At 50.5% G+C, this 25,698-nt stretch overlaps 1 protein-coding gene across 50 annotated transcripts in view; it reads left to right on the plus strand.

The window, feature by feature from the left end:
- The first annotated feature begins 2,141 nt into the window (after window positions 1-2,141).
- Window positions 2,142-25,698, plus strand: part of CELF4 (CUGBP Elav-like family member 4) — a 295,427-nt gene continuing 271,870 nt past the window's right edge. For 49 of the 50 annotated variants that reach the window (XM_047086951.1, XM_047086953.1, XM_047086952.1 and 46 more), the window contains exon 1: window positions 2,181-2,466. In XM_047086951.1, coding sequence (XP_046942907.1) covers window positions 2,181-2,466 — 286 coding nt within the window. Of the gene's footprint in view, window positions 2,467-25,698 lie in introns of all 50 variants that reach the window. The other variant, XM_047086998.1, reaches the window with a different exon arrangement.

A 25,698-nucleotide genomic window follows, 5' to 3' on the forward strand; every position in this document is an offset into this window, starting at 1 on the left:
TTTCTTTAAATAAAATTGTAAACATATTGTCTAATAACATCATGTAATCCGAGGGTAAGAAAAGAGAAACCCAGGACACCCGAAGGGGGCCGGTGGGGGTCCAGCCAGAGTCAGGCCGGCAGCTTTGCCCCTGCAACTCGCAGGGGAGCGGGCGCGTTATTTTAATTTGCCCGGCTTCTGAAGCCATGGAGAAGAGGCTGCCCTGGAAAAGCAAATGTGGGAGAGGATGAGGGGCAGGTAAATATCATTAAAATGAAGATCTGCTCTCCCAACCCAAGTTCACCACCAGCATTCGCCCCCAGAGGCGGGGCTGCTTGGACCCGGCTCCCGCGCCGGCCACTCCCTCTCCTGCGCGGCCGAGGCTCTGGCCCCCGCGGGCCTGGTGGGGAACCCGGCAAAGTCGGGCTGGGCGGCCGGACCCTTGGCTCCAGCCCGCAGACGCGACTCCGAGCCTCGCACTTCTGGAGAGGGAGGCGCCGCCAACGAAGCCCGCGGGGGCAGCGCACGCCGCGCGAGTCTGGGTCCGGCCGCAGTCCGGAGAGCGATTCGGGGGCTTTATTTCTTTGATGGTGAATTAAGGAAAAAATTTCAATTTGAACCGGTAACGCAGACGAGGGCCAAATCAAGCCGGTCCCTCGCGCTGGCTCAGCGACCCGGCACGGCACCCAGATCCCTGCCTCCTTCCACGGCGGGCGAGCCGGCCGAGACACCCGGCTCCTACCTTCCTCCCGCCAGCCGCTTGCCGGACCAGCCGCCGCGCTTCCGGGCGGGGGAGGCCGTCCGGGACCGAAACACCCACCTCCAGCCTTCGCAGGCGGGCTGGGACGAGGATCGGGCCCCGGATCTCTACGCCCCGTCCCCGCCCCCCCCAGCGAGGCCCAACTGCTCCCCCAATTCCGACCTCCCAGGTGGCTCGGGTGGCGGCAGATGCCGTGCGGGAGGGCGAAGATTTGGGGCTGCTCTGGCAGGTTGGGGATTCGAGGAGGAAAAAAGCAGGGAGACACGGAGAGAAAGAGAGCGCGCGCGAGAGAGCTCTTGTCTACAGATTTATCCACATAATATATATTTATGTAGCTTTTTTTCTCTCGACACTGATCAATGCGCACTCGGATCGCTGGGCGGACTCCCTCCAAGCCGACTCGCTCTTTCTAGTCTAAATAAATAAATAAATAAATAAATAAATAAATAAATAAAGGGAACCAGATGGGAGAAAAAAGCGCCCATTCCACCTCCGCCGCCGCCTTCGCCGCCGCCCCGCCCGCCATCCCTGCCTTTGCTTCGCCCGCCTGGCGCCCTAATAGAGCGCAGCTCGGTGGATAACGCCCCCCTACATACCCACACGAAAATGAAAATCAATGTTTTAAAAATACAAAAAGTTGCACCTGCTGCTATTACAAAAAGAACCCCCAAAAGGCAAAGAGGAGGCCAGCAGCCCCGTTCCTAACGGGCACCCGCTCCCCGCGGCCGCCGGGCCCGGAATCTCAGCGCCTCCCGAAGAGCCATGCGCCTGGCGCTATTTATAGCCGGGGGCTGTCTCGGACTGTACCACCGCCGCTCGCCGGGGCCGCCGACGGGGGAGGCGCGGCGGGGCCGGCGCCGCCCCACGCCGTCCTGCTCCCGGCCGCCGCCCGCCGCCGCGCGGGAGCCCCCCCGCGTCTCGCCCTCTCCGGGCCCCGCGCCCCCCCTCCTCCGCGCGCGCTCACTCGCCGCCCCCACCCCTGGTCTGACTCGGAACTTGAACCGGTCCAGCCTGTTTAAACGGAAAGGACAGAGATCCTGTCTGTTCAATGTAAAAAAAAAAAAAAAAAAAAAAAGAAAGAAAAAGAAAAAAAAGAGAAAAAGAAAAAAAAAGAAAAGAAAAAGAAAGACAGAAAAAAAGAAAAGAAAAAGATCAGACCGCAAAAGAGAGAGAGAGAAAGAGAGAGAGGGAGAGAGAGGAGAGAGGGAGGGAGAGAGAGAGCGGGGAGAGGAGAGAGAGAGCGCGAGCGCGAGCGAGCGAGAGAAGAGAGGAGAAAGAGAGAGAGCAGAGAGCGAGAGGAGAGCGAGGTGTAGAGAAACCGAGGGGGAGAGAACCCGAGTGTGTGTATGCGTGTGCGTGTGTGAGCGCGAGCGAGCTTGCGAGGGAGAAGAGCGAGAGAGAGTGCGAGCGAGAAAGAATAAAAGGAAAGAAGATTTTCTCTATGTATATAAAGATGGCCACGTTAGCAAACGGACAGGCTGACAACGCGAGCCTCAGTACCAACGGGCTCGGCAGCAGCCCGGGCAGCGCCGGGCACATGAACGGATTAAGCCACAGCCCGGGGAACCCGTCGACCATTCCCATGAAGGACCACGATGCCATCAAGCTGTTCATTGGGCAGATCCCCCGCAACCTGGATGAGAAGGACCTCAAGCCCCTCTTCGAGGAGTTCGGCAAGATCTACGAGCTTACGGTTCTGAAGGACAGGTTCACAGGCATGCACAAAGGTGAGTGCACCTTTCCCTCCCAACTTTGCCGGGGAGAAGGAGCGGGCGGGCCGGCCGGCCGGCCGGCGACGGACGAGCGGGAGACGGCGCGAGAGGGAGCCTCGGGCGGACGCCGAGGAGGGAGGCGCTCGGGCAGCGGAGACCAGGACTGGGGTGCGTGGGGAGCTGTTCGCTGGGGCAAGGCTGGATTTTGGGCGAGGAGCTGATAGAAGCGGTGCGGTGGGGAGAGCAGCGGAAGCAGAATATGGAGAGAAAGAGAGGATCGAGGGGAAGCGGGGCTTGGATTTTTGGGTGCAGCGACTTGAAAGACTGGGACGGGGACAGCTGCACCGGCCGAGCCCGGGACGCTGAGCAGACTGGCGGGCGCTCAGCGGGCCAGGGACCGAGGGTGCTGTCCATCGCCGTGGTGCTGAAAATATTAAGAGATGGTCTCCTCCTTCTCCGCTCCGGGCCAGAGTAGCAGGAGCGCAGCCGTCTAAAAAGAAGAGAGGTGACAAATTCAGAGAGATATTTTTATTTCGCTATCAATTTAACAGTAAACTCTCCCTGTCGAGCTATGTGCCTCAATAATCCGGTTGTGGTGTGAGTGGTGGGGGAGGGGGTGTTTGATGTTTGAAGGAAGGAGGGACAAAACCTAAGGCAAGAATTAGCAAGGAACCAGCCATCCCCTGGGTGGAGTGGGGGGTCAGGGAAGCCTGAATGATCCCCTTCTCAGGAAAGCGGAGCTTTGGGGGAAAAATCTGTGTGTGCAAGATATGCATTTTGAAGGGTGTAGCCTAAATTATCCCAAACTCACCATGCAGAGAGCTTATAGTACATTATTTCTCTCCCTTGAAGCAATCATTGCTAGTGAGTGCTTGGGGGAGGGGGAGACAGAATAATCAAAGAATTAAAACCCAGCAACTTTTTAGGAAAGTGGTCATGAGAATTGTCTGCAGCCTGCCTGTTTTCTCCTTGTTTTATTATCTTTAAGGCAGATCCCCAAACGTGTTCAGTTGTAGAACGTGTGTGGGTGGCTGGTGGGTGACGAAATTAGCCCAGTGCTCCGCTCCCTAACAGTAATGTATAGGATGTGCAGTGGGGATTAATCCGGGCTGGAGCTGTGTGGGCAAGTTAAATGCTTTCTGAGAGAGATTGATCGTCAGGCAGGGAAGGAGCACCGAGCTAAGGAAGTTGTAAGGGATGTGTATGGACGTTCCGTTTTTAATAAACAGTAGTGTGGAGAGCCACTGAAGATGCTGTGTTAGAGCTGGTGGTTTTAAAGATGAAAACACACACACGCACACGCACACCCACCCACACACAGAGAGCAGCCTCATCCTTGGCCACAAATGGGCTATGAACAGAGCTGATCCTCCGGCACATTAGGTGCAGAGCGCAGAGCTGTCTGGCTCTCTAAGCAGCAGTGGTTTTCACTATCACAACCTCCCTCCCTCCTCCAGCCCTCCCTTCATCCGAATACTAAGCAGAGCTCCAAACTCTTCATAGTTGGAGTCCCAGAGAGCAGTTTTTATTGGCTTTAGCATCTTCCAGCTTGCCTGCTGAGGAGTAAATCTTAAAGTTAATGGCATGTTGAGTAGCACAAAAACACAGCAGAATGGAAATATACTGGGTTTGCTGGGGTGGGGTGAGGGTGGGGGCTGTAATGGAGAGACAAACCAACCTTTATCCAATATGGAGAAAATGTCTGTCTGATCAGAAGAGAGACTGGAAAGGTGAAATGGGGAGGCAGTCTTTGAAATAATATTTCTTTCCTTCCCCCCACCTCAAGTCAACCGTATCTTTATAGTTTTTCCCTTTCCAATCAAGCTCCCTAGAAGCTAATCAAGGTTTGTATCAAATCTTTGTCATTCTAATATGTCCCCAGATTTAAAAATAGTAATAATGAAAATTTAAAAAGCATAAATAGGGAAATCCTTTGCCCATCTTAATGATCAGTTCTTGTGATGATTTAAATTTTTAAAGTTAAAAAAAATTTAGAACCCACCAGAGGCAAAAGACAGTTGTGAAGAGCTGAGCTTCTTAAGAGATCCGGGTTTGGAGCACTTTATTTACTTCTTTATTTCGAAGGAAGATAAACTTTAACAATATTCCTTGGTTTCTTCTCACGATCCCTTGCTGGTATCATCACTATGTTCTTGATGTTATTTGGACTCCCTTGTACTATAGCAAAGAAGTAGAATTATCATCATTTGCATCAGGAAGCCAGAGAAGGTTATATTATAGCTTTATCATATGTATCATATGTATACTATATACACATATCTGGCCAGGATTTCTAGGACAAGCAAAACTTCGTTTTCTAAATAATTCTTCCCCTAAACTGGCTCAGTCAGTGGCAGGCAGGCCTGTTGGCTCCGGCATGCTTGGTGTCTCATTGTCGCAGCCCACCCTTCATAGCCTAAGCATATATATTTTTCCCTATGAAACTTCCTGCCTCTCTGTCCCTTGGATTTTTATAGGCAGGGTTGGGCCACAATGTCTCTAACAGTGCCTGGAAGCTCCAGGAGAGCTGAATAAATGAAGCATTCTCTGAGGTCTGGTTTATTCAGTCCTAGAAGAGTTTGAACTCCTCCTTCAGAGATACAGCCTGATTTATTAGCTAATCCTGATAAAATAAGCCTCCGGCCACCTTAAAAAATTACTCGCTTGCCATTGGTGATTAATTACTGTTAAGTCAAAAAGCATGATGAGGCTTGAAGAATGAGGGTTGCATTTGGCTTCTAGATTTTCCCCAACTCTAAATTGACAACATGAGGCTAAGGATAGAAACATGCCTTTGTTAAGCCTGGTTTCGGGGCATATTTGTGGATCTTTCTTTCCCCTTCTTGAATTTCTAACTTCTAATGAATCATATTGGTATAAAATTGAGAGACATGACAGGATACTGGCCTCCAGTGTGGATGGCATATGCATGTTATTGGCAAAGAAAAAGAAAGAAAGAAAAAAGGAGAGAAAAAGAAAGAAAGAAGAGAAAAATAAGTAAAAATTAAATTAAATGCATGAGATTTTAGGTGGGTATCCATTTGTTTGCCACCTGCCATTTCAGGTAACTAAAGAAGGAAGGAGTTCTAAGGGTTAATGGAATACCTGCCATGCGTAGAGTGAACCTTAAAAGGCAATTACTCCAGTCAAATTGGGAGTCTGTGGAGGAGGGAGTGGGTGGGTGTTGTGGAGCAAACCCAGCCGTATCAGAGAAAGGCTGTTGGGCTGGGGAGGCAGCAAATAGCAGTTGTGGACTGGGGTAATTACTGTAAAGGTAAATCCACCCCCTGGAGACTAGAAAACACTTGGGCAGGGGTGGGGAAGATCTGGGTGCTAGGCAGAGAGAGAAAGGAAGAAAAAAAGCCCAGAATTACAATTCAAAGAAATAACACCCAAAGAAGAAAACCTAGTTCAATGCAAACTCTCCCGGCTAACTCAGTGTCTTCTTTTCTGCCCCCATTAGAAGCACTTTGAGAAAGATTGTTTTTTCCAGGCTCCAAAGAGAAAGACATTGTACTATTGATTAAAGAGGAGACAGGCAAACTCCCCGGATAGCAGCACAAGTGAGCTGAGGACCAATTTGGTCCCTTCCTATAGAATTTTCTCCCTTGGGGAAGGGAAGAGGTCACCCACTAGTCTAATTCTTTCCTTATCTCACTTTACATTTATTTCTCTTTTCTTCTTTTTATTTCCTGGAGAACAAACAGCAGTGACTGAAAATACATACACACGCATTCCCATGCCTGCTAACACACACACATACGCAGTCGGTGGATCACACATGAACAAGCCAGCAATCCATTCATAACTTTGGTCTTGTCTAGCAGGATAGAAGGCAGCAAAGACTGAGTTACTGGGAGACATAAAGACTAGTGCTCTCTGGATAGCCATATTATAATGCATTATCTTTGAAGTCATTTAAGTCCAATTTAAGTGGTATTTAGTATAATATTTATGAATTAATGTAATCTAAACATAAGGCTGTCCCCAAAGGTTTAAACAGCCTTTACTACTGATGTGTGCTTGTTCCCAGAGCCTGCGATGCATTTTAATCTAAACAGCCAAGTCCATATCACAGTCCCTCTTGTTAACCAGTCAGAACAAATCTGTGCCTGGGTAACCACTCTGCATTGAGATTTCCCCCTACTGCGTGGAGGAAAACCTAGTCTACTGGCAGCCCCAGGGTGCTCCCAACCCAGGATCCACAGCTGCAGGGACTTCAGCCCCTCATACTTTCACACTACATCCAGAGGGAGGGTGGGGACAGAGTAATAGAACCTTCTGTGGACTGAGCTCTGGAGAGTATTTCATTTAAAAATATACTCATCACCCGATACACAACCTCTCATTTCAGTGGTACCTGACAAGGAAGTACCTGAAGCCCCTTGATTTGGGGTGCAGCTGGGAGAAAGGGAAATAGCAAGTGTCATGATTGTTTTGGTGATTCTTGACCATCTTCATAAAACTGTGCCTTATATTTTCATTTAAGATGTAGCCATTTTCAGAACATCAAGTTTCCACCGCTTGACTTTAGCCGGGAGGGCTCCTTGTTTTTTTCCTTAGGTAGGTGAATTAAAGCCAGTGAGGCTCTATCTGATTTCTGTTTTCAAATGAGTCTAAGAGACAGTGAAGCTGAAGTATCAGCATGGGCATCAGCTCAATTCAGATGAACTTTTAAAAAAAATGTACTTTGAAAAATAAAAATTCAGTCTGTCCCGGGAAAGACACTCGTAGAATGACTGGGCACACACCTATAGTTTTTAAAAGAAAGATTTGCCTTGTGAGAAAGAGGTATGGAAAATGAGATAAGAAAGACATTAAAAAAATTCACTAAAGAAAATAAGCAATAGTAATCATTGCAAAACTAAAGTAAACCAAAGTAACAGCCCCCATAAAAAAAATCTCAAATCCCAGATGTTTGTTAAGTATTCTATTTAGGAGCAAAGAAAAACATTATTGGGAAATATTTGATTTATTGAAGAGACTGGTGGTTATTTGCTGCTTTACATAATTTTATTTATCTTTTGAAGAGACTTCTTCAGAATCAACGCACAGATAATATGCACATGTGCACGTATATGTATCCATGTACAAGCATGACTAAGCGCATCCCACACATATGGGAGCCAGGGCTGGCCTAGATTCCACTTCAATTCAACAGGGAGATGTTAACACTCTTTTCCCCCCTCAGCTTTAATGGGAATTCTAGATTGGGTTGAAAGAACCCCCTTGGCTTACTTCCACTCTCTCCACCTGCTCCAGTTGGCTGGATGTTTGTGGCTTCTCAAACACAAAACAAAAGAAAACAAAAAGAAAGGCTTTTCTTGAGTAAAGTCACAGCTTGAAAACAACCCAGAGGAACACAATTACAAAAAGGTATGCCATAGATGTGTGCCCCCATAACGTAGGCATATTGTAAAGTTGTGAGTGTGTTTTCGAAGAGCTAGTTTCCAGAGGCACTCCTGATGCCCAGTGATCATGCCACACTCCGGGGACTTGACTATGGCCATCCTTCTCACTATTATTAGCATGATAATCCTCATTATTATTATTTACATACCAGGATGGGAGAGGGGCTTCTAAGTGATGCCTGAGAAGATACTTAAGACACCATGTTCTTAACTGAGAAAACAGCTGGTCTCACTTGCCTCGGATGCTTTTGGGGGAAATGTGGCACAGCTCACACCTTTCACGTCATCACAAGGTAGTCTGTTTCCAAACTGACCCAGGAAGGATCTCTTCGAAGGGGACTTGCAGAGGGCAGGCTATAGAAGAGAGGGAGAAGTCATAGAAAATGAGGCCCAAAATCATTAGCAGAGCAAAAGGGAAACTGAAAGTCGTAGGGCCCAGATGCCAGCCGGAAGCTGGGAGTGCTGGTTGACAGTGGCTGAAGCGCAATGTTTCTGAACTTGGAAGGGAAATCCCATGTGACACGCAGAGGGAAGTGCTAGAGAGTGTGAAAATCTGTGTGCATCTGTGGGTCCCCGAGGGTTGGGGGAGGGAAGATGCCACAGCCCGTGTGGGTGTTGGTGTGAGCATGTGTGTGTGAACTTCTGTTTACATGTGTGTATGTATGTGTGCGTGTGTGCGTCCGGGGAAGAGATGATAAATGCAAATGGAATGATGTTAGGGGTAGGTTCATCTTGCAAGGCAGTATGCGTGATCAGGGAGATGGTTGATGGAGAAAAGGAGAGAAGGTGGGGAGAACAATACCGTCCGTCCTTGTGCTTACATACGTGCTGCACCTCGGAACTCCTCGCTTGGATTTTATCCATGATCTAAGTGCCAGTGTGGTGGTGTGCTCTTGTTTATCTGCCTCACATCCCCACCCAAAAGTCCAGGTTTAAAAGAAGGTTCCATCTCCCCCCGACTCATCATCCTTCTGATGCTTGCCTGCTTCTGCTCACCTATGGACTCGTTGTAGAAATGACCTTCTATCTGTGATCTGAGTAGCCAGCCACAGAACCCAGCTCTCTGCAGAGATAATTCCCTCCACTCACTGTATTTCCTATGCCACCTGCTGCCCCCTGGCAACTGCTTTTTTTTTCTCTTGTAGTGTTTACACACACACACACACACACACACACACACACACACACAGAGGACTTGATCAAGGCAGTCAAGCTAGCCCCTCCAAGCAGAGTGCTGCATTTTCCCTCCATGCAAGGAGGGTGTGGCAAGGACCAGGACGCCTTCCTTTTGGTGTCTCCACAACTAGAGAAGCAAGTTCATCACCTCTACCTTTGCCTTCTTAAATACACAGACTCTCCAAGAATCACAAAAAGTGTCTAATCCTCGTCTAATCCTACCTAAATAGCCTAGGGGAGGGGAACAGAGCCCCCCAACTTAGTTGTAACCCTCTGGCTATCAGTCTTCATCTCCCTCTTTTCCTTCTTCTCCTTGCCATTAAGACATCCTCACAAACTGCAAGGTGGGGCCTAAAGAGAAAAATCCAAGTTCCACCTGGCGACATAGAGTGCGGTTCGAAATGCCAGGACAAAAAGACAATGATAAGGGTAGAAATGATGACAGAGGAATTTCCAGAGTTGTTGTGCCTGCCCTAGGGGCTTCCTTGTCCCTACTCATCCTGTTCCCAGTAGCCCCTGGATGGGTATAAAGCCTGAGACTCAGCCTTTCAGGAACCAACTAGGAAGCCAGGTGGGCAGCCCCAGGGTAACTGTCCTCCTTTCCAAGTCCCTTTGGAAGTAGAAGGGGGTGTTTTCTAGACCATATGCTCACAGGCCTTCTCCCCTTTTACTTGCTCCATATTTGGTTTCTCTTATCCTCCCTTGTATCTCCCCCCCAGCATTAGCTGACCGAAGCTCTCAAACTGAGCGATCCCCAGCAGCTCAGCTCAGGAACAAATCCTACGTGACCATCTGCAAGATGTAAATAAATGGGTGCCCTCATGGAGACAGACGTAGTTCTGGCTCTGTGAGGACAGAACAGCCAAAAATATTGATCAAAGCTCAGGGAAAAAAATTGATAATGAGCTGGCCTCCAACAAGAGTTTAATTGACAGAGACTTCCGAAGGCCGGCTCTGGACAGCGCATAAACTGACCGCAATGTTACTTTATTGCAAACACTCTGCTTTAATTAATTATCACCTTTGTTAAAAGCAGCTCCAGATCAAAGGTTTCTAGATACTTAACAGATCTTACTAACAAAGCCCCCTGTGAATTAGGCTATCCCAGGGCTCTCCAGTGAGGCTAGTGAGTTTCCTTCCCATTTTCTTCCCTCTTAGCTGTTGCCTTCTTCCTCTTTGTTAAAATAAATGGTTCTTGCTGCACAGCCTCTGTGTCCTAGGACAGGGATTTTGAGGGGTGTTGTCTGCAGAGGGCAGGGGGCTGCCATTCTGCAGCTGTTTCTAAAATTACACAACTGAGACTAGGTTCACCTTCACATTTATCTGGCTGAAATGGGGAGTGTCAACAGAAGAAAAAGGAATTCATGGAAATGCAAAAGGTGTGTGTGTGTGCGTGTGTGTGTGTGTGTGTGTGTGTGAGCGCGTGCGCGTGCGCGTGCACATGCACAAGCGACGATGTGCACATCCACATAAATATTACAGGATCGATGCATTTCACATCCGCTGCTCACACCTTTTAACTTCTCCCTCCTGTCTCTTGAGCACCTGTGCTACTGTCGTATTTCACTCTGAGAAATGCTCGCAGCTGAAGCGTGCATAGATGATGCTGTATCGAACCAAGCCATTGTTTGGATTTGGTTGTGGAGTCTGGGTGCCCGTTGAAGGATTGTCCTTGCCTGGAGTAGGTGGTGCCTAAAGAATTCACTTCTCAAGATAGGATGGGAACCTCACTCTCCAGAGTCCCCAAAACCTACAAACTGACAGGTGACTTACTTGAAAGCAACCCTTGGAGTCGTTCTAGGCAAATTTGAATGCCATACGTGGCTGTTTGTTCATTATTCTAATTTAATGATGCAGTCACACCTAATTAATCCATGTCTGGTTTATTCATACACTATGTCTGAGGATCCAAAAGATCTCTCTAGCTAGCCAGCTTCCCTTTTCAGGGGCATGTGAGGGGCTCCCCTGACAAGTGAGCGTGTCGGAGTCCAAACAGGAACAGATTACTGTAGACTGATCTGATAGAGGCACTGTCCCTGACACCACTGTCCATGAAGGTAGAAGTAACAGCAATCATAGACAGACGTAGCAATGAGATCTGTGTGCCTGTCGTGACACACATGAGCACACAAACCATGCGTTCTACCACAGAACCCTTCTGATGGACAAGGGGCCACACTCCCAATGCGTAATAAATAACAAGGTGTGTCAAGCACTCCTCTGATCAGGAGTTTCAACACAGAAGGTTGAGAGGCCGAACTGAGTCAGACTCTTCTCTCTGCCTTAAGAAAGTGGATCCTGACCCATTGCTGCCACTGCTCAGATAAAGAGACTGAGGCTGGAAGCAGCATGCCCCTAAAGTCAAGCCTGCAGCAAAGCCTTCAGCACACCTCCCCGTGCTGGTTCTGGCCAGACTGCTTGCAGCGAGTGTTGCCTCTTGCCTGGCAGGTACATTGAGAGAACGAGGCATCAACCTAATAATATCCTTATAAAGCCAAGCCTCCTGCGCAAGTCCTAGGAGACAAGAGGCATCCAAAGATCAAACACTACATCACAGTGTATTTGTAGGAACTCTCTGATTCTGCTACCTCCCTATAATGCTCTAATTGACTATTTGATCAGCTCTAAAAGGGCCAGTGTTCAAGACAGACTCACACACACATTCAGACACACACTTATGTGCATATTCACATACACATGTGCATGCACACATATATATATATATATACTCATCGCACAAGCACGTGCATGCAGACTTTTTCTTGCACACGCTGCTGTACCCACACCGGCTCATCTAACAAGGGTAGATTCTCACAGGAGATGCTTGAAGGTGAGTGAAAAGCACACACCTAAGATTGTACATGCCCTTCCAGTAATGGGCTTATCAATAGCTCTTAAAGAAATGTGACAGCCAGCCCAGAGTGATTCAGTTGTGTGGACAAAGGTCAGCATATAGATATCCATTATTAATAATATCAATATCTTGGTTGACCAATATAACCAGAAACTGTATCATGTCGCTGCTGATGGGTGAGGCTGGGAGGGCTCTGCGGCAGCAGCAGGAAATTATACCCATGTAAAATTAATCATATTGACTGGTTCTAAGAATATACGGAGAGGTGAAGATGTTGGTAGTGCTTGCCATGGTGGGAGAGGGGGACCTTGTTCCCAGAGGCTCCATGGTCTTGAACTCCTGGAAGGAGCCCAGGGGGAATGGAGGTGTCCCTGGGTGACCGATGAGAACACTCTCCCTCATCCGGCCTCTGCTTTCCAGCGGGGTGAGGCGGAGGAGAGGTGTTCTCTGAACAGGAAAAGAAAGAAATAGGATCGCGTAACCATTATCCACCCAACATATCCATATCTTTCTGTCAAATCAATACTTGGCTTGGCTTTGTCTCACCGGATGAGGCACAGAGAGCATCCTTGCACCCGCTGTGTGAAGAGGTCTATCTCCAAGGGGTGTCAGGAGCCTGAAGCAATATCCCCAGTTATGTGGTGGGATACCGGCCCCGGGAGTTGCCAGTGTGCACTATGCAACTTCGAGTTCCCAGGAAAAAAGGCATCCAAACAAATCAGTCACCAAGATTGGGTTCTTGGGACCAGCAGAGCCAGGGACTCAGAGTCTGGTGGGGTCAACAGTGTTCTGGACTTTGGAAAGCCATTGCTCCCTAAAGCTCACCTCCAGTCACAATGAGTGGGAAGGAAGGGGGAAGCCATTGCATCCTTGGCCTTGGGAGTCCCTTCAAGTATGCCCCTGACCCCTCACCCCCTTGCCTGCCAGAGCCCCAGCTCGGGATGTCCTTGATCTTCCTTGGCAGCCCTGGGCAACATCTGGAAGGGAGGAGAGGAAAGGAGAAAATCCCAGTGGCTGGGGCCCCCTGAGAGAGGAAGAAAGGGAACAGGACTGGCAGGGAAAGCCCAGTAAGCTTTTGGATCATTCCTCTTCTCTGTTCCCAGAGCCTGTGGAGGCAGCTGGAAGGGAGCCTGCCTTAGAGGCCAGGCCCATGGTTAGTTCGTGATAGACGATAGGAGATGGACCTTGAAAAGATGGCTTTGACTGTAAAGGAGGGTGAGGAAGTGGCTTCCTTGGCTGGAATGGGAGATGCAGGTTCTAAGGACTGGATACACCCCTTCCTATAGGGAATTTGGAGCCTCAGCCAACAAGCCACATCTATCCTCCTCTGACCTGCCTCCCCTTCCCTGGCTATAGACACACTCAGACTTCTGACACCCAGCCCTCCGGCCAAGGGCTTTGGCTGGTCTCTGTGCTCCTCCCCAGTGCTAACGGCCCAGCTTTCCTAGCAGAGGCGGGGCTCCCAGACCACCCAGGTTGGCACCCAGATGTCCAGACTTGTTTCCAACACGGCCCAGGCTGGGTGCAGCCACAGCGGGAGCATGGTGAGGACAGGTCCCGGAGCCCAAGCTCGTCCTCTGTCCACGGTGCCGCATCCCCTCCGGACCCAAGACCTGGATCTAAGGAGCTCTAGAAGAACAGCAAAGAGCCCAGAAGCCAGGGCCCTCCTCTAGACCCTTCCCCTACCTACTGTGAGTGCGGTAATGCTCCCCTCTCCACCAGCGGCTGCCTGCCATCTGACGGCGAGAGGGAGAACTTCCTGCTCTCCAGCGCGGGGCCCCTGACGAGGAAGCGGCTGCTCCTGTCACTGCCAGGCTCCCCATGGAGCAGCTGCAGGGCAAACCCGTACCTCGCCCCTCTCCTGGCACCTCACAGGGTGAGGGTGGGCCGCTCCTCTTGCGCATGGGAGCCCCCTGCTCCAGTGGGCTGCGTGAGACCCTGGGCCAGGCCCTTCACTGGGCCTGGGCCTGGGGCAGCAGCAAAACAGCCACCCAAAACGAGACGGGTGACTCAGAAAATCCAGAAATATTGTAGTTTCAACATGAATGTGAAGTTTGCTACATTTCAAAACAAAATACTTAGTTTAAAGTTTAGTATGGGTTTTATTCTTCATTCCATACATTGGGCACCAGAATCTTTTCCATACTTAGGACTGTAACAGGTCCAAATCCAAATCACTCTATCCCTCAACTTTTGCAAATGCCCCCACAGGACACACACACACACACACACACAGGCCTGCACATTCAACCCTGTGCCTGATGAAATAGACCTGGGTGGAGGACCCGTCAACTAGGCGTCCACTGGCCCACGGGCCACCCAGGTCCAGTGGAGGCTGGGACCTCGGTCACGTTGGTCACGAAAGTGAGAGAGATACAGAGCAGAACAGAGGTACTGGCTTGTGTCCACACATCATTTTTTTCCCCAATAAAAAAAATCTTTTTTATTGAAAAATAAGACCTTCTTTACACTTGTCTTAATTATTTCAATAAGTAAACTATTAGATTTATTTTAGAGTCAATTTTACTTTAGAGTCCATTCTGTTGTTATTGTGTTGAGCAAGTTTGAAAATCCACTGGAATGAGAAGGAAAGGGTGAGGCCCAGGACTGCGCAGCTGAGTGGGTCCCTAAAGAGAGGAGGGGGTGCGAATTACAGGGTGGTGTCTCAGTGCAGAGAGGGCCTGCCCTTTGGCTGCAATGAGTGGTCACTTGGCAGACGGGGCTTGTGATAGCAGAGGGGAGGAGAGGGAAGGGGAGCGTGGGGGAGCAGAGCCCCAGGCCACACCCAAGGACCTGGAGCCCAGGGGGGCAGCCAGACTCCTACTCCTTTTGGCGTAAGACCCCTATCTGCCCCTCACAGTGTCCCCCAAGACCTTAGTTCGTTTCTCAAGTTTCTCTGCAAGCATTCATTAACCCTGAACGTTCTGAACTGTCTCAGCTGAGCCGGTGCTTAAAAGTCTGGCCCACGGCAGTAGCCATGTAGCAGGGAGGAGAGGGTCCCCAAAGCCAGACGATGCAAGAGGAGGAGCCTGCTGGGGCAAGAGCAGTGGTGTCATCCACCCAACTGCAGTTGGTCTCTGTGACACCCCCCAAATATCTCCCCATGGGACAGAGGCAGGCTCCTGTAACGTGTAAGGCATTCCAGTCTGGTGGGGACACACACCATGTCCCCCACTGGGAAGCCCTCGGTCTCATGGGGCAGATACAGGCCTCCCTCTAGGAGGCACAGATTAACATGCAACTCAGGGACTCTGAAAGTCGAGCCCTCTCCTTGGAAGGTGGGGACCCACCCTCACCACCACCAAATAACCGGGCGTGACAGAGGACAGCAAATCCATAAAGAAGAAAGTACCCAATACAAATGTCCTGTGCAGGAGCCCCCCAAAAAGAAGTAATCAGATAAGAGTACAGGCTTCCTGCCCAGGGGAGCTTGGTCCTGGGTGCCCAGGTGGCGAGGGGATGGCAGAAACCAAGGCTGGCACACGGGAATAAGACAGAGGGGGGAGGCTGGATTGCAGACGGGCCCCATTGCTTTGCTTCATTTCGTTCCGTGACATTTTGTTTCTGTCCCACTGCAGCTAAGTCTCATTCTCAGGCCAGTGGACAAAGGACTTTCTCACTTTAAATAAATCTGGACCCACCACCAGTCTGGCTGAGGGAGAAGCAGTGGGGATCAGGAGCAGATGAAGAGGTGACAGTCCTGTCCCAGGAAGTTAGTGACACCCACAGAACATGCAAGGGCTGGCCTCACCTGCCTTGGGGCTGCAGTGTCCTTCAGCTGTCCCAACAACAGCCCACTTGGGCTGAGAAATTACTCACAGAATATTTAAACCTGTGGCCATGTTCCCTCTCACCAAGGCAAGCAGCCAGATTGTCCCCCAGGCTCACTTGGCTGAATGTCCCAGAGATAAACTATGGGGTTCTGGAAGGTAGAATCTTCTCCTGCCCTCCACCCTTCTGTGCCCACCCCCAGAATGGCTGGAAGCAGCCAGGCAGGGAGGCAGGGGATAAAGTCAGGGAGCAATGTTTCCTGGGGTGACAATGGTCTCGCAGTTGGAGGCATCTTGGTAGATCCCAGGAAGAACTGCTTCCAGTGTGGTTGAGGGTTCCAGGACCTCGGTGCAGCCCATTTACTGCAGGGGAGCAATCAGGGTGCCTCTCCATCCCCGGGAGAGAAATCCAGCCCAGAGGAGCAGGAATAATGAGGTGGCCTTTGGGGCCCCAGACGCAGGAGTATTGTAGCCAAATTTTTAGGGGAGGCAAACTTTCCTCTTATAGACCTTGACTCCTGGCATCTTCCTGACTCCAGGGGTGGGGGGTCTCAGAGGGAGAGCAGAACTGGACTTGGTCGTGGGGCTGAAGTAAGTGCACGACTCCGCTCCTGGCAGGGATGTGGAAGCCTCCTCTACTCTCCTCTAACACCCCCAGGCCACACACCCCAAGCCCCAGTGCTCCCAGGCCTTCCCGCCTTCCTGGGATAAGGGCTCCCAACCCAAACTGACCTCCTTTCCCCATCCTTTCCAAGTTCTGCCCCCTGCTGATCTGACAAATCAAACTGGGCAGATGTGTCCCTGGTGGCTAATGGACATTAATGTGTTACCATCTCCGGTGACATGTGCCTCATGGAGGGACCTTTTAAAGCCTGGTCTGTAACCATAAGAAACATCTCTACTGGGGGGGATCTGGGCACAGGCCAGGCTAGAGGGAGTCACCATGAGGCTGGGAGGCCCCTGGCTACTCAGAAGGGCATGGGCCTGCTTGGCTTAAAGCTGCATCGCCAGGGAATGCTGCAGGGCAAGGGGCACCAAGGGAGCCGAAGGGGTGGTCACCCTGCTCATTCCCTACCCAGGGGCTGCCTCGACAAAGGTCTAATCAAATATTAAACGTGGTCCATAAACTTAAACCATTGTCATAGCTGAGTGTGAGGCTCTCCCCAAGAACAGCCCAGCTCGGGGACATACATTTCTATCTAGTTTTGCCTGGGTGCTGGGGTGAGGGCATCTTCATTCATGCCCCGTTGGAGGCAGGAAAAAGGGGAGACAGACGGGGACCATGACAGGGAGTAAGGCTCATGGCTTTCCTCCTCCCTTCTGTTATTCATTTCCTCTGATTTTTATCTAATCTCTCCTGATTGTTCTGGTGAAACTTAATAGACAAAGTGAATTTTTATTACATCATCAATATAATCTCTAGCTAATCAGCAGACACAGGGGCCACTGCCAGCCCTATAGCTCCTCATCTGGCTTCACAAATAGTAGCAACAATCACCGCCTAGCGCTACTCGTACACCTCCTCCTGAGAGGACCCTCCCCCTGCTGCTCCCTTTCCCCAGACCTATGCCTAGAGTTTCTGCTTTCTCAGGCCCCCCCACCCCTGCCCCTGCCCAGTGGGCCCCATCGCTGGCCATAGAGATTTCTTCCTTCTTCCTACTTTTCATTTTCTCCCTCCCAACTTTAGTGGTTATAATCACAAATCTGGGGCTGGTGTTTCGAATGCCAAAATAGCCTAATGTCAACTGATTCTGATCCTACTTTTCTCCGTGCAAGGAATATGATATGTCATAAGATGTTATGTAATCCTATGGATTACGGCACATGCCATGAAACAAATTAAGTCATAGGTTACACTGTACCTATGTAACCTAGGTACCAACATGTTTGGGCCATTTAAAGTCAAATCGTGCATCTTATATACCGTATCATAGATGCTAAATTCTATATTTTGTTTATATTATAGTATGCCTTCCATTTATATAGCATTTAACCAGTAAAGTGCTTTCTTTTCTATTACCACTTTTGTACCCCTATGACAGCCAGGTATAGCTGATACCTTTTTTATGAAAAAAAAAGATGGAAAAGGAATCATGAAGGAAAATTACAATCTGGTCAAATCCTGCCAGGATACAGCCGAGCAGCTTAGGCTCAGAACCAGTGCTGGCAAGGCGGGGAAGGGGGCATGGGCGAATCAGAGGGGGCAGAGACCTGGCTGCAGACCAGCTAGGCAGACTCCTGAGGCCCTTGGCTAAAAGGCAAGCGTAATTTAAGAAATGATTGGTTTGGGGCTCTTCCCCCACATACCTGCCCAAAGTTAAATGTGAAACTGAGTGTATCCCCTTCTGAGACATCACCTCAAGATACTGGGCTCGTTCAGTAGCATGGGGCCATCTTTTCCCTTATTCTTCAGGGAGCCAGGCCACACTGCTCTATAGCGGTTTTGATTTAAGAAACCCGCAAGCATCACTTAGGGTCAAAATCTTGTAAGTAAAGTGGGTGATGAGGCTGAGGAATCTGGCTTTGGGCCTCCACTCCATTGACTTTTCGGGGGAAAAGAAATCTGCTTCTGCAAGCAGATCAGAGCCAGCTGTGGGAATGACCAGCCACCGTTCCTGAAGGCAGACCCGAAATTTCTGTGCAAAGGGCCAGTTCTACAGATCTATTCAGACAATGGCCTGCGCGCACCTAGGGGCCATGGGCGGGCCTCTCTGATTTTGGCCTGACGGTTCCAGAGAGGCCTCCGTCATCGCAGGGACCCCCGGAAGCGGCAGCTTTTAGCGCTCTGCATGCTGCCGGCTGCAGAGGTGGCCAAGGACGTGCTGCACCCGGAGCTGGACCCCTGGGTCCCTGCCCCACCCTGCCTCCTCACTCAGCATCTCAGCTTCCTCTTCTCCTAAATCACTGCAATGACACCTGCTCATCCCATCTCTTAGGGTCACTGTGTGGATGGAATGAGCTGAGATGAGGGAAAATGTGGTGAAAAAGTTAAAAATCTCTGGGGTCACTGTCATGTGTTAAGTGCCAGCACCCCCATCAGACCACAGGGAGCTCTGACAGTCCTGGTGTCTTAGAAATAGGACGACAGGATGACATCAGGGCTCAAGGGTGGACGGGAGGGAGTACTGACCAAGCACCTACTACACGGCACACACACAGGGCTCTCGCTTATTTTATCTCATCAAATCCTCGTGACAAAACTGCGACAGAGATGTCACTGTGCCCGTTTGAATGCCAAGGGAATGGAAGCTCTAAGGGCAGTAACTCAACCCAGGTTATGTGCTAGGGAGATGCAGAGACACAGGATTTGTTCCCAAATTTGTTGTGTTTCCAAGCCCACCACGTTTCCATGATTGCAGCTCCCTTTACAGAAGTAAATAACGATCATCTCTTACACCTCCTTCCTTTTACAGATGGGGAAACTGAGGCCCTGAGACATGACAGACTGAGGTTTTTTTTAAACCCTTCCACGTTGCCTCTATGGCTCTGAAAACACACACACGCACGTACACATTTCAGAGGTAACTGACACGCCCTCTACAGATGCACATATACACAGACACATATAGACACACTCACAAATAAATACACACTCGTAGACACACATAGAAGCACACTCATGTATGGACGTTCACAGAGATACCCATATACACGAACACATACACTCTCAAAAACACAGATAATACAAATGCACACACAGATTTCACAGACAGAGACATATAGAAACATACTAACACACACATCGGAATACAGAGATACACACACAAACATAGATGCACATACTCTCATAGATGTGCACACACTCACACACCACTCTGTAATAAGGCTGAATTAACCACAGACACAATTTTGCTATATAACTCCAGCAGGAGAAGTAAAACCAGCTGGTTTAGAGAAAAGGAGCGGGGTTTGGGGGAGGGGGGGGACAAGGGTTCTGCTTGGAGGCAGAGAGTAGGCACACTGGGCCCCTCAACTCACCTTTCAGCCCCAGGCCAGAGGCCAAAAGTCCTCTCACTCACACCTGTGTGGCCCAGGAAGCCTGTAAAGGCCAAGGCCAAATTCTCATCAGAAATCAACAAATGCACAGAAGGCATTTGCTAAGAATGCTCTGTCTGCATTCTCCCTTCTGCATCAACCCACACGATCCTCGCCAAATTTCTGCTTATCTGACCAAGACCAAAGGCAGGTTCTGGAGGAATTAGGGGCAGGCCTTCCAAGGGCCACCTAGTCCCATGCATTGGCTGTGGCCAGGCCTGTGAGCAGAAGAGGTGCCTCAGGAAAAGGAAAGAGTAACCGGAAAGAGAGGAGCGTTGTAGGTTTACAGCCAGTCTCTCCTGGACGCGGGTGCCTCGCCTTGTGGCTCAGAGCGAGGGCTGATGTCTGCACACCAAGTCCTCTGGTGTCCACCCGAGCCTGCTCTCAGCCTGCAGGACTCCTGTCATCCACAGGATTACACTTGGCTCAGGCTTGGCACAGAAAGTGGCCCTGTACAGCCGTGCTAGGAGAACACACACACACACACACACACACACGGTGAGAAAAGGGTTAGCGGTGGCAGGTAGCTCAGCAGAGAATGGGAAACCCATGGTTTTCTTTAGAATAAAATCCTGAGGATCTGGGAATGAATTCACTAAATTTTCACCACTGGCAGGATGAACAGACCACTTGGAAGGTGAAGCTTTCTCGGGACGAGAGGCAGGCCGGCTTTGCCATGCACAGACTTGCGCCATACGTCCTGGGTTCACTATGGGTTGCCACTGGAGGCAGTGGATGTGTTTTTCCCTACCCCCCTCGCACCCCCGTGTACATGCTGTGCTGACAGGCTGTGAGGAGTGAGGCTGGCACCTCTGGGGAACGGTGGCAGAGAGAGGGCTGTGAGTGACCACTGTGTGGATTGTGCTTCAGGCATGTGGTGTGTCTGTTAGAGGCATGCTGTGTGCTTGCACGTTGTCTCCTTATGTTTTGCATGTAGGCTGTGTCTTGTGAGTTTCTTGTGTATGTGTGTGTGTGTGTGGTGCTGTGTGGTTCATATGCATGTGTCAGGAGAGCTGTGTGTCCTGCCCTGGTTCTAGAAAAAAAGGGAGGATGCGGGTAGGACTCTCTCACCGTACCGCCAAGAATGCAAAACTCCCTCATTCTGGGATTTTCCATCCAGGTGAGCCCCACCCTTTCTTTCGGACCAAAGGTAACTCATGTGAGAAGTACCCCTGCCCCCATCCTAACACTCTGGGTCTGAGCAGAGCTCCAGAATCATCTGCAGCCCTCATTGCAGCTGCTGTGAGAAGAGTCCATGTGTGTGTGTGCAGTGTGTGTGTGTGTGTGTGTGTGTGTGTGTGGTGTGTGCACAGGCACACACACCACCTCCCTATAAGCATGCCATAGTGTCAGTTGGTGAAGCACAGGCAAAGATATGGGTGGATGTATGTGCTCATAAGAGCTGAGTGTATGCAGGCATATGTGGGCTGGAACAGGTAAGGTGAGCCAGTTTTTAAGTGATGGGTTGTGTGTATACCTATGACTAGAGTTTCTACCAAGTGCATGTAAAAAACAGCAGACAAGATGGATCCAACTCCCTGGGTGGGCACTCCAACAGTTCTCTGCCGGTGTGTGTGAGTATGGGGGGTCTTTTTGAGGGGCTCTGGCCAGGGTGTAGAGGAGTGTGGGAAAAGTCTATGGGAAGGAAGGGTGCTGCACACATGTGGTTGTGGGCAGCCTAATTGAGTGGGACACTAAGTGAGACTGTGTCCCCCAGAGACCTCGCTGCTTTCCTGGATGCACGGCTGGGCCATCTGTGGCATTTTCTCACATTCTGCCCACAGATTCCCCTGGGAGACCGGAAGAAGAGGGGGTTGGGGTTTCTGGGCTCCCCAGAAGGTAGGCCTGAGTACCGAGCTGCCCTTGAAGAAAGCTGAAAGCACAGGGCTGTGTGTGTGTGTGTGAGAGAGAGAGACAGAGACAGAGAGAGACAGAGACACAGAGAGAGAGAGAGAGACAGAGACAGAGAGAGGGAGCTGGGGGCAGCAGCCATGGGAAGAAAGAGTCTGCCCTCCCCACTACCTCCATCTGGGTGGGAGCAGATGGCACTCGAACCTGACCAGCAAGGCCAGAGGCAGCACTTGGAAGCAGCGTGTCCTGAGGGAAGGACCCTGCAAGGGAGGACCGGGGTGGGGCTCCCAGGAAATGCTCTCTGGCTGAACGCATCTCTGCTGTCCTGGACCTGTCCTTCTGTCCAGACACACAAAGTCCCTGAGCCCAGCCCACACATCTACTACAGGTAAATTGTACCTTTGCTTCATCTCTGGGCTATCTGGAGGCTGGTCCATCTCCTGGTGTGCAGACACAAGGGGCAGCCCTTCCCTGAGCCTGGCTTGTGCATGAACTTGGCTTAGCTCCAGGCAGTGTGTGGGAAGAAGGCCAGTCCTACCTGCTCCCAGGGGTCCTGGGGTCACAGGCACAGATTTAGCTGTTACCTCCTTCACTCATCTGAAGGGACCCACCACACTGGCCCCTAAGCGCACTACCCTGTGCTCACAGTTGTCGTCTGTGCTTTGCCTGAAAGTCCTTAACAGTCAGCCTGAGGGCACACACAGCCCTTTGGCGAAGTCTGCCTTGTCCTCCTGCAGCCGAGGCCAGAACCTGCCCCTGCCCAGCCTTTCCCAGGTCCGCTCTAGCAGAACCCCCCGGGAATCTGGTGAGAAATAAAGATCCTGGCCTCTTCCCTAAACTTTGGAACTCCCTGAATGTGGGTTCAGGGACCCTGTAGTTGGAGAATAGCTCAGAAGTGTCTGCGCGCACAAATGCCTGGTCCCCAGAGCCACCTTCTGGAGGCTCCCCAGCCCCATGGTCAGCACGCAGTCCAGATTGTCAGAATGCTGGGGCTTCCTCCGGCCTCAGAGCCGGACACCGTCCCAGCACCCCCTAACTTCCTGTGCCTTGTAGCCGCTGGCACTCAGCCTTCTTTCCCCGGGGAAAGGACTTCCCACACCACCCGGACCATGTAGTTGTACCGTAAAGCCCCTCCCTTAAGCTCCTGTCATAACTGCCAGAACGGACATGTCTTCTTCACGTGTAGGAAGAGGGCCCGGATCTCTCTCACGTCTCGCCCTCACACTCTGGCACACGCGGACACTGCATGCGGATACACTCACACACGCACGCGCGCACACACAGATACACATGGAGATACACCCACACACATAAATACACTCACACACAGAGACATAACACACAGATACACTCATGCACACACACACAGTGCATACAGATACAGACACACAGAGGCACTCCCACACAGAGACACACAGAGATACATTCACACGCGTAGAGACACGCACTCGGAGACACTCATGCACAGGGATATACTCACACACACAGATGCACACAGATGCATACGCATAGATGCATACTAATATGTACATGGTTCAAACTATTCTGTTCCCAGCTCCATGGAATCATTGTCCTACTCAGCACCTCACCCGGCTTCCCGGGCCTCCCTAGACGCTGTTCAATGGGAGGGGAGGACTCTGGAGGCAGCACAAGGGCTGTGAGACAGGCAGCACTGAGGTTGAATGCCAGCTGGGAGACCGTGGGAAAGTCACTTTTCCTCCTGGGCCAGCCTTAGTTTCTTTGTCTAGCAAATGGGAATATACAAACTGCCTAAATAGGTCTATCTTGAATATGAAATACAATAATCTAGGCTAAGTTTCTGGCACTGCACCTGCAACATGGTAAGCCTGCAACAAAGTGTAGCTGTATAATGAATGAAAAGGAAAAGAAGTCACAAGTTTCCAAACCCAGACACCTCAGGCGTTGCTGCCCTTGCCCTTGTGCTTTCCTTCCTGGGAGATCAGTCCATCCCTGCTCCTCTGCTCAGACAGACTTCTGCAGCTCCCCCCGCCACTCCCAACGTGCATTCCCTTCCTTTCCGCTCCCCCCAGATGGAAGCCTTCTCTGCAGAGGCCACGCTGAGCCTCCTCCAGGAAGCTTCTAAAGGCTGCATCCACATCCTTCAGTCTCAAGTCCCCTTGAGCCTGGATCTCCCACCCCAGGGCCTCAGACCCTCTGCACCGCCCAGGCTGCTAGTGCATGTCTGGCTGGCCTCTCCTCAGACTGTGAGCTCCCCAAGGCAAGACATGACAGCGATACTGTGTGTCCAACAGACTTCTGCACATCTCCACCACAGGTCCACGGTAGCTTGCTTCACTCACCTGGAGGGACCCACTCTCTGGCCCCAGCAAAGGCCGGTTGTGTTTTTAATATTACGTTTATTATAAATGTTTTCCACCATGAGCAATACTCATCATAGAAAGAATAAGCAAGATGGGAAGGTAGCAAGAAGAGAAAGGCACCCCTATTCCCACCTCTCAAAGACAACTACTGTGAATGTCACGGTGATTTTTCTCAGGTCTGATTTTCCTCCGGGGCTTTGGCTCCACGCAGAAGCTCCCAGCAACATAGTCTGGGCTGTTGCTTGCCTACGGTGCACCTGGCCCTGGGCTGCACGCCGTGTGAGACGTGGAGGGAGATCCACAGCCCCTGCTGGGAGGCTAACAGACTCGAGAGGAAAAGCTGGGAAAACCGGTGCCCAAAGCATAATGAAAACACAACCTAGCCCCATCGGCCACCAGCATCCTGACTTGGGATATGCCCTCATGCGTCCTCACCTGCTCCCTTTGGTGGCCAGGGAGATGCCTATGTCCGGAGAGGCGGGTCAGGCTGCTCCCAGGGTTCAGAGGGAGGTGGGCCCCTGGGTTCTAGCCCAGGAGCCCCCTGGAGTAAGTCACTGGGCTCCTCCTCATCTCCATTTGCTCACCTGAGGACGGAGACAAGAATAATCACCTCTAAGAACACTCCCTGTTTCACAGTCTAGCACCACATGATGTGAAGTTAGTGCTGGATTCAGAGTCCAGGGTGGACAAGCATTAAGGACTCGTGGAGGGTGGGGGCAAGCATGGGACGATTCGAGGGGTGACTCAGAGACCACAGTAGGGGTTGGAGATAACTAGAAATAGACCACTTAATGGGACTGAGGCTTGGCCATGGGTCAAAACGACTATGGGGCGTGATAGAAGCTGTCTTAGCTCCAGGTTCTCCCCAAGAACAAAGGGAGGCAGTGGTGGTGCCATGCAGAGAGCACTGGAGCTGGAGTCCCAAGCGCCTTGAGGTTCAATCCTTGAGAGCTGGACGGTGACCACAAGCATCTTAGTCCCCGAGCTCTGAGCTTTCAGCCTATAAATCAGGAATAACGACTCCGACTCCATGGGTTATTGTAGCAATTAAATGGGAACATGTAGAAACACCTAGAATAGGCTTGTATAATGGTAATAATCACAATAACATGAAAAGAATGCCTAACAAGTCTTTATCATTTACCCTGTGTTCAACCTGACAGCAAGCATTCGAATGTGCTATCTCATTTAATACTCCCAAGTCCCTTGGAGGAAGTTCAGCATCTATCTCTGTTTTTCAGACAAGGGAACAGAGAGTTTAAGTAACTTCCCAGGCCACACAGTGAGGAAGTGGCACAGCCAGGATGCCAAGCAGTGGCCCCGAGGGTCATGTGCCAGGTTGGGTCCTGTGCCAGCTGTGGGTGAGTCCCCTCTCCAGGAATGAGTAAGCCTCCGTGGGTGTGAGGAGGGTGACCGAGGACCAGAGCACCCATCTCCTGAAGTTCAGTGGATACACAGTAAGCGCTCAATAACGAGTGTTTATTTATTGCTTCTGTTTACAGCTCTATTCCCAAAGTGAATTGTTTGTTTAAGTAAGGAGCATTTACCTTTATTACAGTCATTGGTAAATAAAATTATATTTGCATTTCCACAAATATGTATGAGTTTAATTAGTCTTGCAATTCGTACACAAGAGCCAGTCCAGGAAACACATGCATGAGCTCACACTTCTACCCCAGGCAAAAAGCCTTCTCAGACAAACATCATCAGGATTAAATAATTCATTCATTCACAAATAGTTATCGATCACCCGCTCCGCACCAGGCACGAGTCTAGCTGCTGGAGACACAACAGTGACCAAAGCAGAT

This window comes from Lynx rufus, unplaced genomic scaffold (genome assembly GCF_022079265.1).
Source record: "Lynx rufus isolate CCGP_SWC_20201006 ecotype Redwood Valley unplaced genomic scaffold, mLynRuf1.p SCAF_22, whole genome shotgun sequence".
Classification (NCBI taxonomy): Eukaryota; Metazoa; Chordata; class Mammalia; order Carnivora; family Felidae; genus Lynx; species Lynx rufus.